Here is a 14,752-nt window from a genome sequence, read left to right on the forward strand (position 1 = left end):
GGAAAAAGCCAATCTGTCACAGAATGACAGAAACCTCTTTTATAAAAATATCCCTTCTGGTGGGAGAGAAACGCAAATTGACAAATGCTGAATTTCTAGCAGAAGGCCATCATCGGCAACATCCATTTCAGAACAAGTCAGTTTTCATTTTCTATCAAAGCCTGTATAACCACAGTTGAATAAGCTGCTGTGCAAACACAATTCATAGGAGACATGGGATGACAAATTTCAATTCCATTTCCTGAATGACTTAATCGTGTTGTTCTCTGAAAAACTGCAGCAGGTAGAGGCAGTTTAGGGACACCCATAAGGCCATCAGGGAGAGAGATTGAGGGCAGGAAGAATAGGGACTGGGTCCAGCCATCGCCCATAGAATATCGATCTCAGAGCTGAGCTCTCCATCTTGTTGTTTTCTCCTTCCTCTGTTATTATCTACTATTCATTTGCAGATTTCGACTAAATATTTCCACGTCCTCCAAATATTATTGCACTTATCAGGCAGGTTTGCTTCCAAATTAAATTACCGTCAATAGATTGTTAAATCGTTTGAAGCTTTAATCCTTAGGAGTACTTCACAGTGGCTGCTATTTCTAATTCCATTAATTCCATTTAAAAACTGCCAAAAAACTGACACTTCTCTCATTTTGTACCGGCACTTTGATTACCTGAAATGGTCTTTTCTAACATTTGTGATTATTATATTTTGTTTTTACGGTGTAAAATGAAACAGCAGTAAACAGTGAAGCTAATATCAATGGGATGAAAATATATGGAGTAATCCTACATGGGAGTGTCATGGGTGCATTGTGCCGTAAATCTTTGGTGCTTATAAAGGAATGTTCAGGGCAGGGTTAGGAGTGGTGGACTCCCTCACTTACAATGTGATAATTATGTACAGGGTAATAAAACAGAATGACTATTAATGGAAAATAATAAACTTTAACTGGTATCAAAATTGGGGGTTGGATTGCACAAATACGAGACACTTGATTAAATGCAGAATTGCTATTATTGGCCCCTGATTCTCTGTAGCATAAATTCAACAGGGTTCCAGAAACCTTGACATGATGACACCAAACAATTGCAGATTTGTTAGCTGAACATTTATGATGCCACTGTCCTGATCCATCATATTCCAATGGTACTCTACTAGATTGCAATCAAGTGACTGTGGAGGCCATTTGAGTACAGTGAACTCTTCTTCAATGTTTGAGATAATTTGAGTTTTGTGACATTGGTGTGTTATCCTGCTGGAAACAGCCATCAGAGGATGGCCACACTAGCAGTTTGGCCAATCTTGTCTGGCATCAACAAGGCATTTTCACCATGAGAGCTGTTGCTCACTGGATATTTTCTCTGGATTTTTTGGACAATTCTTTGTAAACTGTGGAGATGGTTGTGTGGGGAAAATCCCAGTAGATCAGCTGTTTCTGAAATACTCGCACCTACCCATCTGACTCCAAAAGTCTCTATTCTGATGCTCAGTTTGAACTTCAGCAGGTCGTTTTGATCATATCTGCCTAAATGCATTGAGTTGGTGCCATGTGACTGGCTAATTAGATATTTGTGTTAATAACAGATGTACCCAAGAAAGCTGTCAGTGAGTGTTAGATTCAGTCAGAGTATGCTAGAAGCGTGTTTAGAAAGGCAAAGTAAGGCGAACTTACTTGGTATCAAACTGGTTTGCCTTGTTCTTCGTACATGAACCATAACCTTCATATTTCATTGTTCCAGTCCTGTTTTTTTCACCTCACTGTAACACAATTTCATTGTTTGCTCAGGACATTGTAATGAACCTGCCTAGAAATGTCTTTGCACTTAAGGCAAGGGGATGATCAAAGAACCGTTGGCCTTACTGAGTGTATTCCTCGTTTCTGTGATTCCGAGTTTTTCATGCCTGTCGTCATCCCTCTTTAGAGAATGAATAATTGCACATTTAAAAAGGAGCAAAAAACATGTATTGTTTAAGTGAAACTCTCCAGTGAATTTGGGTAAAGTGGGAAAAAGAGAGGACAGGGAAAGTAAAAAAGAAAAACAGACTTGATGAATAAACTGAGGTAAGGAGGTGTAGATGGAAAATAAATCACCAAGGGTTGAATTGTAGAGCTCAGAATTCTGCTTTCACCTTTTCTTGAACCCTATCTTTCCACGTTAAGGTCCCTCTATTCAATGAGCCTTGTGGCTTTTTTTTTTCCAGTGCTAGTCACCCAACCACAATGATCCATCACCAATCCATGACAGAGGGACTGTCACCACTTAAAGCCACTTACTTGTGTTTATGTGTGCAGCTTTATGTCTGCATCCTCCAGCTTATTTGCAGTAGAAAGCTGCTATGAGAGCTGGTCAGGCCCAGGCATGCATGCATTCATCATTATTGCTTATTGTTAATAGCCGCTCTTTGACATTGTACAGTTTGTCCTTGGATACAAAAGTGCACGGCAGAGCTCAAGAGGCTCCCACATACTTGGATATCTTGTAACAATAAATTCTTTGACTGTTCAATTCGCTTATTATCCTCCACCAGTCTGATACCTGAAACCTAACCGTCTCAGATATTCGCCTGATATTTCTCCTTGTATTGTAATTTTGAAATCAATTCAAATTCGAGATGGTGTCTTGGTGTCTTATTGTGAAATTTATTTTGTTCATCCAGCACAAATGCAGAGAGACTTGGTGCACTAAAATCAATATCCTTATGGGACTGTTATTTTTGTAAGACTCCTGCAGAGGTCGGGCAAAAGCAATGGCGTCCTTATGCGAAGTGGCTTGGCATTAGATTAGATAAGGCAACGGAATAAATTTTTCATGCCCATCATCATTACCATCATTATAATGATACCTTCCATCACTTTTCTATTACACCTTCCCGCCATCACTATCAATTATCCCTGGAACCACAAATCACCAGGACAGAGCTCATTTCTCACCAAAGTGTATCCTGAATAAAACTGAGGCCTAATTGCGCTCGTTGGTGGCAGGGGACATAAAGCGTGGAAAAAATAAAGAAAGGAAAATCAATGCCTTAACTAAAGAAGCCAGTGAATTATTGATGAGGGGCATGTAATGGGATCCCAAGTGTCTGTTTCTCCTTAGCTTGGACTGCTTGCATTTCAGTTGTGGCCAAAGTAGAAACACGGGAGGTGACATAAACCACCCACTAACATCTCCACAGGCAGATTAGCTGACCCGAATTACCTGGGGGTGCTGTGGCTCACACTCATGGCAGTGGTGCACACACACAAGTCCTATATGCAAGTCTTATGCGTACAGATGTAACAGTTAACCTGCATACACGCTTTCAAGCATTTAAAGTTACTTTAATCAAAGTCAGACTTTCAAGAATTTGTTGCCTCTGCTGTTTAATTTTGACAAGCACAACAATAAAGTCATATTTTATGGTGGTACTAAACTGAAAATGTTTTCTCAGACCACTGCTTAGATGTTTTTAGTATTGCGCTGTTTAGCATTCCACACCATGTTGTAGCAAAGAGAACCACAGCTTAGTGTACTGATTGGGCAACTGACCATATAAAGAATCTTAGTTAACATTATTAATATACTGCACTGTGCAAAAGTCTTGAGTCACTCCCCATTTCTTAATTTTTTTGGACAAGTGGAGGACAATAGAAGGAGCCGCACCGCTAAAAACCAGAAACAACAACAAAGTATTTACAGCAGATGAAAAACTGAGAGCATTGTCCTTAAGAAATAAGAAAAAATCCACCAAATACCTGACACGTGACATCTGGTTGATTCATTTCACCGACGCCTCGTCTGAAAGGGTTTCAGGATGGAGGTACAGCCGTCTGTAAAACACGGTGGAGGCGATGTCATGGGTTGGGCATCTTGTCAAAATTGATGTTATTATGAACACAGAAAAGTACCATTAAATTTTAACCCACCATTCACTACCATCTGGAAAGCAACATGTTTTTCAGCAGTACAGTGATCCCAAATACACTGCCCAGTTAGTAATAATAATGCTGCTGTCCAGAGCCCAGACATGAATATTGCTGCTGCTTGCATTTAAATAAATGCTTTGAATGTCCTTCAAGAAGCCCGTAGTACTATTCCTAAAGACTACTTAAAGAAATTATAGGAGAATAAAGGTGGTAATACTAAATACTGACTGTTTCCTTGCAAATTATAAAGAAATGAAGCTTAAATTAAGACTTTTCCTCTCTAAATCTGAACATTTTTTAATAGATTTTTTAATAGAAAGTGACACCGGAATCTAGTGCATGTTTATTTGACTGCAATGAGGGCTTTAACCTCGATTGTTTCGTAATAATTGGGAACAAAAGATGTCGATGATGAAAATTGCAGTGACATTTCAAATTGATGCTTTTGTTTGCCCAAAAGCTATTACATTAGCAAAAAATACACAAGCAGTAACATCGAGTGCTCGCTTTCGCAAAGTGAAAACAGCAAATGCTGAACATTTTTGCTTGATGAAAGACTCGAGCTATCAGTTGATTAATTTTCTGTCATCTGAACTACTCATTCAGCAAAAACAATATACCAAATAACTTTAGTTGTGACATTCAAAGCTCTTCTTAACACAGAGGTCTGTGTGATCTGTCGCGCAGTCACATATTTCTCTCTTGGCAGAGCGCAAATTTCAGTTTATCGTTGAATAAACTGCAGAAGCCTTGAATTTATTGAAGCCTTGAGATATTTAGTAAATGCTGGAACCAAAGGAACAATTACTGCCAAAATGTTTGATTTCTTTCACACTTTTCACCCAGTAACATACATACTAATTAGAATTTTAACTATGCGCAGCAATTCACATGCAAAACTCCATTCCTGCTGTATTTCAGTTTGAGGAATGAAAACCTGCATTGTTTACCCACACCGTCATTGTGCTGCTTGTTTTTGCTGCCAGAGGAGAAGGCAGGCTAGCTTCTCCTTAGCTGGAGAAGAGGCAGAAAGGAGGAATGTGAATGAGAGGTAGAGAGAGGGTGGCCAGGTGAGGCCTGAAAGCTGCCTTTGTGTGGCAGCTGGCAGAAAGAACACTGACCTTCACTGTGAGGTGTGTTCTCCACACAGACACACACTGTAGGTACTGTACAAGTTTGGAGGAGTTATGAGGGGATGTTTGGCAAAAAAAAAAAAATACCGTTGCAAATTTACAAAAAGCCTTCGCTCAGTCCGTCCGCGGTGAATGGACGTCTCAGAGCCATAAAGCGGTTATGTTTTCCTGCTGTGTTTCCACATCTCAGTTTTAGATGCTAAACGCCGTCTTATTTTCTCCTTCACTGCACCTCAACTGTATCTGCTTCAGTTCAACTGGAGCTTGAAGAGCTCGATAGCATCAAGCCCAGTCAGCTGCTCCCAGTTTCTCATGCTATCAAATGAGCCTGTAAATAGCCATCCCTTTTTATAGGAGTGTGGGAGCCGGAGAGGGATGAAGGTAGACTTGACGAAAAGATGATTTTGATGTGTGGCTGATCTCGGTTGGATGCCTTTTTGAAAGTGCGCTGAGTTAACTTTTCCCAATTTTCTCCTTATGAGCTCCAGCCGAAGAAGGATTTTGACAGCTTAAAACCCTCCGCTGGCCGTGAAACATTACCCAGCTGTGGTACTTGAGTGCTATTTGATTATATGTGTGTTTGTGTGTATTAAATGTGATCGGGGGGTTGCAGATTACATATGACTAACCGAAATGAAAAGCTATACCCACTGGGCTATGAAAAGTGTTAGTTACGGCATCTGCTGAGACAGCAGTTAAACAACTATAACCCAGTGTGTTTCTCAGTGCTGGTTGCAGAGCTGTGATGCTGCTCTGTGTACTGATGTGTATTCTTGTTTGTTTACTTCTCCCCAGGAGGGCCCCTGCAGACAGCAGTTGTGCCAGGCACTATGAGGCAGCAAGCTTGGCCTGCGAGAGCGGAGAAATCACCCTTCATCACTCTCGGCCGGGCTGGACAGCGGAAGAAATGTACAAAGCAGCAGCGCGTGCTACAGCAGAGGCGGGCTAATACACACATCTGAGCGTACAGTTGAAAGCAAATGGGAAGGCCAGAAAGAGACTGAAAGAGGGGAGTCAGTAACTTAGACTGTGTCCTTTCTAAATGGCAAAGTGGACTGGGTCACATTCAGAGGCAGCGATGTCCTTGTTAACACATTGTCCTCCATTAGAAGCTCCTTGTTAGAAGTTGCAAGTTAGTCCCAAACCCCTGTGAGGCTACAGAGCTGAGGGGACAACAAAAGTAAAAACAGAGGACGAAAGCGAGACAGAGCAGGGAAAAAGGAGACTGTCACAGGCCCTCATGCAGGCGCGTAAGAAGTATGTTCTGCTGGGCTTGTGTGCGTGCTGCTGGCTGGTCCTCTTTTACTGGGGTGGAGGAGTCCAGCTGCGTCTACTCCGCCTGCTGACACGCCACCGGGGTGATGTGATGCGCCCCTGGCCCAACTGGACCGACAGAGCCTTTTTGCCCCGCTATGCCCACTTGGATGAACTTCAGACAGACCCTGGGATGGCAGAGTCACCCCGCCAGCGGCGCCAGGCATGGTCTGCCATTTATAAAGACAGCCGCTGTCGCATGGAGACCTGTTTTGACTTCTCTCGGTGTCGCCGTAGAGGAAGGGAAGGGTTCAGAGTGTACATATATCCATCGGAGAAAAACGACCGCGTGTCGGAAAGCTACAGGAAGATCCTAACATCTATAGCCGAGTCACGGTACTACACCTCAGACCCCCGTGAGGCATGTCTGTTCGTGCTTGGTATAGACACCTTAGACAGGGACCAGCTATCAGGACAGTTTGTGCCCAATGTGGATGAACGTATCCGTGGTTACCCATTGTGGAATGACGGGCGGAACCATCTGATTTTCAACCTGTACTCAGGCACGTGGCCTAACTACACAGAGGACCTGGGCTTCAACATTGGCCAGGCCATCTTAGCCAAAGCCAGCCTCAACACAGAACATTTCAGGCCGGGCTTTGATGTCTCCATCCCTCTCTTCTCAAAGGATCACCCGCAGAAGGGTGGAGAGCGGGGCTGGCTGGTGAGGAACACAGTTCCACCACGAAGGAAGTACCTGCTGATGTTCAAAGGGAAGCGCTATCTAACGGGCATCGGCTCAGACACAAGAAATGCGCTTCATCACATTCACAATGGCAAGGACATTGTGTCGTTGACAACATGCCGCCACGGGAAGGACTGGGAGAAGCACAAAGACGCCCGCTGCGACCATGACAACCTGGAATACGAAAGGTAAGATGGGCCACAGTGAATGTATGAGTCAATGTGGCATTATATAAGGATTCATAAGAAATGGTGGAAAGGTTTATATTTTTTATTAAGAAATACACAATGGGGTTGTTCTGCTTGCCTTCCCGTTTGAACTTTACATGCTGTTTTATTGGTCTTTTAGATGTAGCTGATTTTCTACAAGCTGTGTCAGGGGTAGCTTTCGTGTCCCACTGGTTATTTTTGTCTCTCTTTTATTGCTGCACACTTTTTGACTGCCTGAGCTTATGATATTTGGCAGTTGCATCCTAGATCAAAGATTTTAGACACTAACTCACGTCTCTGGAAATTTAGATTCAGGTCACAACTTCCAGCGATCCTTTTTATTCTTAAATTATATTAGTCCTATTAAAGGGTGATTGTAATGTGGCTAACTTGTGGTAACTGACCTTGAGCACCCTTACTATTTAGGGTTTCAAATATATTACAGTGTGATAGATGGGCAAATTAGGGAATTCAGCCAAAGTGCACATGCAGTTATTTCCACTTTGTGTTTTGTGTTTAATAATACAAGTCCAGGAAAAAGCATAGCTGCAGCTAATGAATTACAACTGGAACTGCTGTGTGAAACGAACCAAAGCAAAGGTCAGCGCAAAGAATGGCTTTCCGAAATCTGTTAATAATAAACTGCTGTTGGGTTTAAGGGTGCTATTTTTCTTTTGTTCAGACCGTCCATGTTTTTCACGGCAAGATGTTCTTGCTCGTGTTGCACCGAGAATGCTTGTCACTGTTACTTAAGTCAAGACAAAGAGGTGGGGAGGATAAAACGCATTGAGAAATGAGCTTACAGCAACACCTAAAGGGCTTTATTGCTAAAACAATATTAATGTCGGGATGTGACATGTGAAAACAGGTTGAACAATGTCACAACTAACAAATTATATATTTCCACTGAGGTCCTGTGTGCTGTTTGAAGCTCTTCACCCAGTGGTTTTTCGCCCATTGTCGATTTAATAATGAAAAACTTTTGGAGACACACCCATCGGCTTTGTACATTTCGCAGCAGCAGCTTGGTAAACATGTCTTTTCCTCCCTGTGCCTCCCCCCTTGCTCATTTTTCCAGTCAATTAGAACCATGTGCCTCGGAGCTGATCACTACCTTTCATCGTGCGTTTCATACAGTTGTGCACTGTGAAACATCAGCATAAGCTGTTCACACCTCAGTCACATGCAAACCTTTTTTTTTTTTCATTTTTGCTGGGTGTTCAGCTTTTGATTCAGTTATAAAAAAAACCCAAAAAAAATCAAATGACTCAAAACAGGTTTATCTGCCAATGGTTGCCTTACAGCAGACACACAGGTCAACATCAACCAGACATTCAGGTTTTGGTTTACAGGAAGAATAATTAGTGCTCCCGAGCACAAAAAGCCTGAAATCCAGCATCAACACTTCTTTTTTCTGTTTACTGTAAAGAAAACGTTACACCCTGGTAATTGTTATGGACGTATTAAATGTGGAGTAGCTTTAGACCCCACACTCAAAAAACAGATTCAGGTCCTCCTTTCAAAGAACACATACAAATTTTGTTAGTTGTTCATAAATGTAATTAAAAAATACCAAATTAATTTGATTTTCTTTGTGTAAACCTAAAATTATTCTAAACCAGCAGAGGCTGATTCTGAACACAAAATGAATGAGTTTGTTGGGGCACTGGGGGTAGGAGGAGTACATTTTTGCAATTAAGTATTTGTAAACTCAAAGAAATAAATTCAAGCCCCTCTTTAAGCTTAAACATTTTTTTTAATCTCATTCAACGCAAATGTAGCACTCCAGCATTACTGCAATTATTATTCGTGTGGTGAACCTAAATTATTTTCTCTCAAAGCAGTCTTTGTTACAAGAACACAAAGTTATTGAGTTACACAACGGTCCGCCTTCTTTGAAAATTTTGCGCTCTTTCAGGATCACCTAAATGAATGCAGCTGCTCTTGGCCTTTCTGTACTTTTTGGATAAAACTACACCTTCAGGTAAGGTAACATATTATTTTTTCATATATCCAATTGTGTATTTCTTTATCAGCTAAATCTATGGCAATGCTATTTATCATAGAAGCTTGTAACAGTTGTTTTTTGAACTTTTGGTGGTGCTACCATTCTCTTCTCTGCTTGAATACTATTTTTTTTGACAATATAGCCAGGTCTTTTCAAAAGTGCCTTGTTTTAGAGGAGAAATTGTGTAGCTGCCAACTTTTAAGTCGGAACGTGTGCTAGCTTATTAGCAGCTAGCCATTGTGCTCAATGAAAGATGATGTCCTATAGCTAACTTCTTTCTTACTGTTTTCTTTTTATAATCTAAAAATTATGTATTCTGTGTTTATTATTATATAATGCCATTTTCTAGTAGAAAGTATCGTTTTGAGGTGTCTTTAAAAGCACTACATAGTTTACTGAGGGTGCTACCAAAAGCGAACCATGTGGCCGGAAGAGTAACTGCAGGCAGCACAATGCGCACTCCCATGATGTTCAAACCTATTTATTATTATAAAAGATTTCGGCTACGTCCACACTTACACAGGTATTTTTGAAAACGGAGATTTTCCGTTTTCGTTTTAAAAAATAATCCCGTCCACAGGTAAACGCAAAAATGAAGGAAAACGCTGCTAGGAACATGCCAAAGCAACAGGTGGCGATATATTCCTAAACTCAGCTAAAAACAGTTTAGGTCTTGACAAACTTCACTGATGGTTCAAATGTTTAGCAACTTTCAGTGTGTTGATTCAGCAGTCTGTATTTAAACTTCTAGTTTACTATATTTATGTATGTTTTATTTCCAGGTGAATGCAGACTTCCTGCAGATCACTACAAAACCCCTGCAGGCGAAGTTCTTGGCTCAGCTGGACAACTTAACAGACAAGCTGATGCAAATTTTTGAGGGGAGCAAAGGAGCAAAGGGCCAAAAGATCAAGGATATCATGGCGATCAGTAGTTTGGTCAGTACTAATGATAAACCCATCAATTAAATGCAATCAATCAATTCCATTTTTTTCACCCTTTTTTTCCCACCCTTGCATTAGTGTGATGACATCGACATAAAGAGGGAGCATACTCTTAAAAGCCTGGTGATCTACTTTAATGAAGATCCAGACCTACTGTTCAAGGAGTATCTGGTACGCTTATCACACTTTCTTTTCTAGATTCAATTTGAGTTAGGTTCATCGCACGCAAAATGCTCATATATTCAAATAAGACAATATAATTGTGAAATATGTATTACTCTTAATAGTCATTGTTGAAACTTGTACTGGAGAGCACCTTTTAAGGGGACAGATTCAGTAAAAATTCAATTGTTCATTTTTTTGGGGCTGCCATGTAGGTATCTACTGCCTCTATAAACACGGTAAATGTGAAGAAAACATTCATCCACTTTCTGTCAGTGTTTAAATTCAGTTTATTTATATAGCGGTATATCACAACAACAGTCATCTCAAGGCACTTCATAAAGTAAACACTCCAATGAAATTCAGTTAATTATGCCAATTAGTAAAAAGTCTTCTATATAAGGAACCCAGCAGATTGCATCGAGACACTGACTAGTGTCACTGGCGTTACAGCGATCCTCTGGTTTCCGGAATAATGTGCCTAAAACAAGCTGTTTCAAAAGGTCCCCAATTGTCATGAAATAAGGGAAATTGACCCAGCCCCCCCCCCCCCCCCCCCCCCCCACACACACACACACCTACACCTATAGACACTTGAGGAGCTGCTCCTCTATTTCAAGCCCCTCCCAAAGGGAGGTACATAATACCTTAGCCCAAACTATTGATAGAGAACAGATTGATGGGTTTTATTTATGTTTGGAGTGTTTATAGAGGCAGTAGAGACCCATGTTTCAGCACAAAAGGATACAAAGCTGAGTTTTGCATAATATTTCCCCTTCCAAGTGACAGAGCCCTTAAACCTGAAACATCCTGTTTTTCAGACCTCCTCCACTGAGGATGAACAGTTGAGATCCACTGCAGCAACTGTCATGGGTATTTACACCATCAGAAGAGAAGGCATTCAGGAGCCAGAGGATGTTGCAGTTGTCATTGAAGGTACTACAATTATGAACAACCTCGGTAGTGTCATCATGTCATTCATCGTTCTCTTTGGACTGATTTATGCACTTGATCTGAGCTATCCAAATGACCTCAAGTACACTTTCGAGTTATGTCAGAAGAATTTAATGAATCTGGATGGACAAAGGCTCAGTACAAATGCAACAAATGAAATTGAAGATGTTTGCTTAGGCAAACAAGACCCCAGCACAAAATTTGATTTTGGCCTTTTTATCTCTTTTGTTCAAACTGTGACCTTTTTTTTCCCCTTTTTTTGAAAAATAGAAGTTGTCTATTTTTGTCTGCTGTTCTGTTGTGAGTGATGTAACCTTTAATCTATACTACTATAGATGGATAAAAGGACTGTGAGAATTTAGCTCAAAAAAAATTCAATGGTTGTAACCAGCATCTTCCTTTTAATTGCGTTTGGGATTTTCGAAGGGACAAAACAAATGTTGACAAGTTTGGTGTCTTCCAGTGTTTTAAAGTTGGTGTTCCCGTTCTTATAAGCTTGTAAAAGTTTGAATTAGAGAAATAAAGTTTTTTTTTATTAAAATACCTCCCCTTTGGTAACACAAAATGTTCTTAATGAAAATCTTTTATATATGTATATATATATATATATATATATATATATATATATATATATATATATATATATATAGAGGACATAGAGGACAGTTACAAGTACTTGGGGATCCCGCAGGCGAATGGGAACCATGAAGAGGCCGCAAGAAAAGCTGCAACCACCAAGTACCTGCAGAGGGTCAGGCAAGTCCTGAGGAGTCAGCTGAATGGTAAGAACAAGATCCGGGCCATCAACACGTACGCCCTGCCCGTGATCAGGTACCCTGCTGGGGTAATAGGCTGGCCAAAGGAGGAGATAGAAGCCACTGACATAAAGACAAGAAAGCTCCTTACCATGCATGGAGGGTTTCACCCCAAGTCCAGCACCCTGAGGCTGTACGCTAAGCGGAAGGAAGGGGGCCGGGGACTGGTGAGTGTCAGCACCACAGTCCAGGATGAGACAACGAACATCCAAGAATACATTGGGAAGATGGCCCCAACTGACCGAGTGCTCAGTGAATACCTCAGGCAGCAGAAACCCAAGAAAGAGGAGGGAGATGAGGAACCATCATGGAAGGACAGGCCCCTGCACGGTATGTACCACCGGCAGATAGAGGAGGTGGCTGATATCCAGAAATCCTACCAGTGGCTGGACAAAGCTGGACTGAAAGACAGCACAGAGGCACTAATCATGGCAGCACAAGAACAAGCTCTGAGCACAAGATCCATAGAGGCTGGGGTCTATCACACCAGGCAAGACCCCAGGTGCAGGCTGTGTAAAGATGCCCCAGAGACAATCCAGCACATAACAGCAGGGTGCAAGATGCTAGCAGGCAAGGCATACATGGAACGCCATAACCAAGTGGCCGGCATAGTGTACAGGAACATCTGTGCCGAGTATAACCTGGAAGTCCCGAGGTCAAAATGGGAGATACCCCCAAGGGTGGTGGAGAATGACCGAGCTAAGATCCTGTGGGACTTCCAGATACAGACGGACAAAATGGTGGTGGCTAACCAACCGGACATAGTGGTGGTAGACAAACAGAAGAAGACGGCCGTAGTGATCGATGTAGCGGTTCCGAATGACAGCAATATCAGGAAGAAGGAACACGAGAAGCTGGAGAAATACCAAGGGCTCAGAGAAGAGCTCGAGAGGATGTGGAGGGTGAAGGTAACAGTGGTCCCCGTGGTAATCGGAGCACTAGGTGCGGTGACTCCCAAGCTAGGCGAGTGGCTCCAGCAGATCCCGGGAACAACATCGGAGATCTCTGTCCAGAAGAGCGCAGTCCTGGGAACAGCTAAGATACTGCGCAGGACCCTCAAGCTCCCAGGCCTCTGGTAGAGGACCCGAGCTTGAAGGATAAACCGCCCGCAGGGGCGTGCTGGGTGTTTTGTTATATATATATATATATACATTATATATTTGTATTTAAGTATTTTTGGGTTGTTTAAAATGTTCAGTGACTGGCATAATATGGTGTGAATTGCAATGTTTAGTAGGTTATCATTGTGAATTTGCTGAAAACCTACCTGCAAGTGTCACTATAAATATATATACAATGATTCTTACGTGAAATCGGATTTTACAAATTCCAGTTTGTTTTCAGTCTTGCCTAGTAATACAAAGGTGTGTGCTTTTCAGATTTGATATTCATTTCAAATGTAAGGCACTTTTTTGTGAGCACTTTGATTTTGTTAAGGTTAATTTGACCATGTGAAATGTATGTTTATTCACAAAATATTCTGTTTCTGCTTTTAATTCAAGTGAATAAAACTGAGTTGAAAAAACAAATTTATTTTGTCATTATTTTAATAATTAAATTAGTTTTCTGGTAATTAAAATTATGATTTAGTTGAACTTAAAATAATCATTTCAATTCGAAAGAAAATCTAGCTCAAATGAATGACATTGTATTGAGTTGAACCAACCAAAACCTTTCACATCTTATTAATGTAATTTTTTTCCTTTTAAATTGTGTTCTACTGACTCAATTTAATTAAATTGTCATGATGTATGTAGATTTGGTTGAACCAAAATAAATGTATTACGTGGAAAACCTGCCATCAGTCAAATTGAGTTCATCCAATGACTAATTTTTATGAGTGCAGTGGCTGTTTCCATGCTTCTTAATTTGCTTTTTTAAATCAACTTTTAATAGCTTTTTTCATTAAGCAGGAGTAAATGTAATCATTTTGTATGGAGCAATCAAATATATGTTCAGTAATGTAATTCTATGACTATAGTCTACTTTTTTGTGCAATTTCTATTATCTTTTATTATTCTTTGCAGTAGCATTTACATAGAGATGAACAACACGGGCGTCTCTTTTTCGCTTCCCACTTGCTGAACTTACACTTTGCAATAAAAGTCTCTGCAGCTGAAGTGCTGACAGAGCTTCTCATTATAAAGTCAGTGCCTGTCCGTTCATAGAGACATACCATGGTATTCTGATGGTGCAGAACATTTGGAGAAAGGAGATGATGGATTCCTGCAAAGAGCAGGAAAAGAATTAGAGGTAGAAGTTCGAGTCACACCAGACTGTCAAAGCATGGCTGTATTGGGGATAACAGAATAAAACTGCAAAGCAAATTTTGGAGGGCCTATTAACATGTCAGTATACTAATATAATGAATATGGAAAGTTGTGGTGGCACACTATACAATATAATATAATTTGCTTCAAATTCCATAGTCTGTTGGTTGATCTGATCCAGGAACATGCTTTAGACTATACCATAGGCTTGTTTACATTGGAGGCATGGGGATGGAGCTCTGTAAGACTTATGAATGAATTCATTTATTCCACTCAGCCCACTACTTAAACACCGGGTGGGGAGGTGGGAGGGTTATGAGGAGGTAGAGAGGATAGTGGGGGATGAGAGGCAGTTC

At 40.9% G+C, this 14,752-nt stretch overlaps 2 protein-coding genes across 4 annotated transcripts in view; both read left to right on the forward strand.

Annotated features, from left to right (window-relative positions):
* The window catches only part of LOC309698961 (uncharacterized protein), a 74,490-nt gene extending 62,644 nt beyond the window's left edge, over window positions 1-11,846 (forward strand). The window contains exons 2-4 of the mRNA XM_082521731.1: window positions 10,034-10,189; window positions 10,274-10,366; window positions 11,179-11,846. Coding sequence (XP_082377857.1) covers window positions 10,118-10,189; window positions 10,274-10,366; window positions 11,179-11,574 — 561 coding nt within the window. The 5' untranslated portion in view covers window positions 10,034-10,117 and the 3' untranslated portion in view covers window positions 11,575-11,846. The remainder of the gene's footprint in view (window positions 1-10,033; window positions 10,190-10,273; window positions 10,367-11,178) is intronic.
* Window positions 1-14,752, forward strand: part of ext1c (exostoses (multiple) 1c) — a 92,921-nt gene that overhangs the window by 5,209 nt on the left and 72,960 nt on the right. For all 3 annotated transcript variants that reach the window (XM_082521705.1, XM_082521707.1, XM_082521706.1), the window contains exon 2: window positions 5,831-7,222. In XM_082521705.1, coding sequence (XP_082377831.1) covers window positions 6,276-7,222 — 947 coding nt within the window. In that variant the 5' untranslated portion in view covers window positions 5,831-6,275. The remainder of the gene's footprint in view (window positions 1-5,830; window positions 7,223-14,752) is intronic.

The sequence above is a fragment of the Aulonocara stuartgranti genome, assembly GCF_965226115.1.
Source record: "Aulonocara stuartgranti genome assembly, chromosome: 22".
Taxonomy (NCBI): domain Eukaryota; kingdom Metazoa; phylum Chordata; class Actinopteri; order Cichliformes; family Cichlidae; genus Aulonocara; species Aulonocara stuartgranti.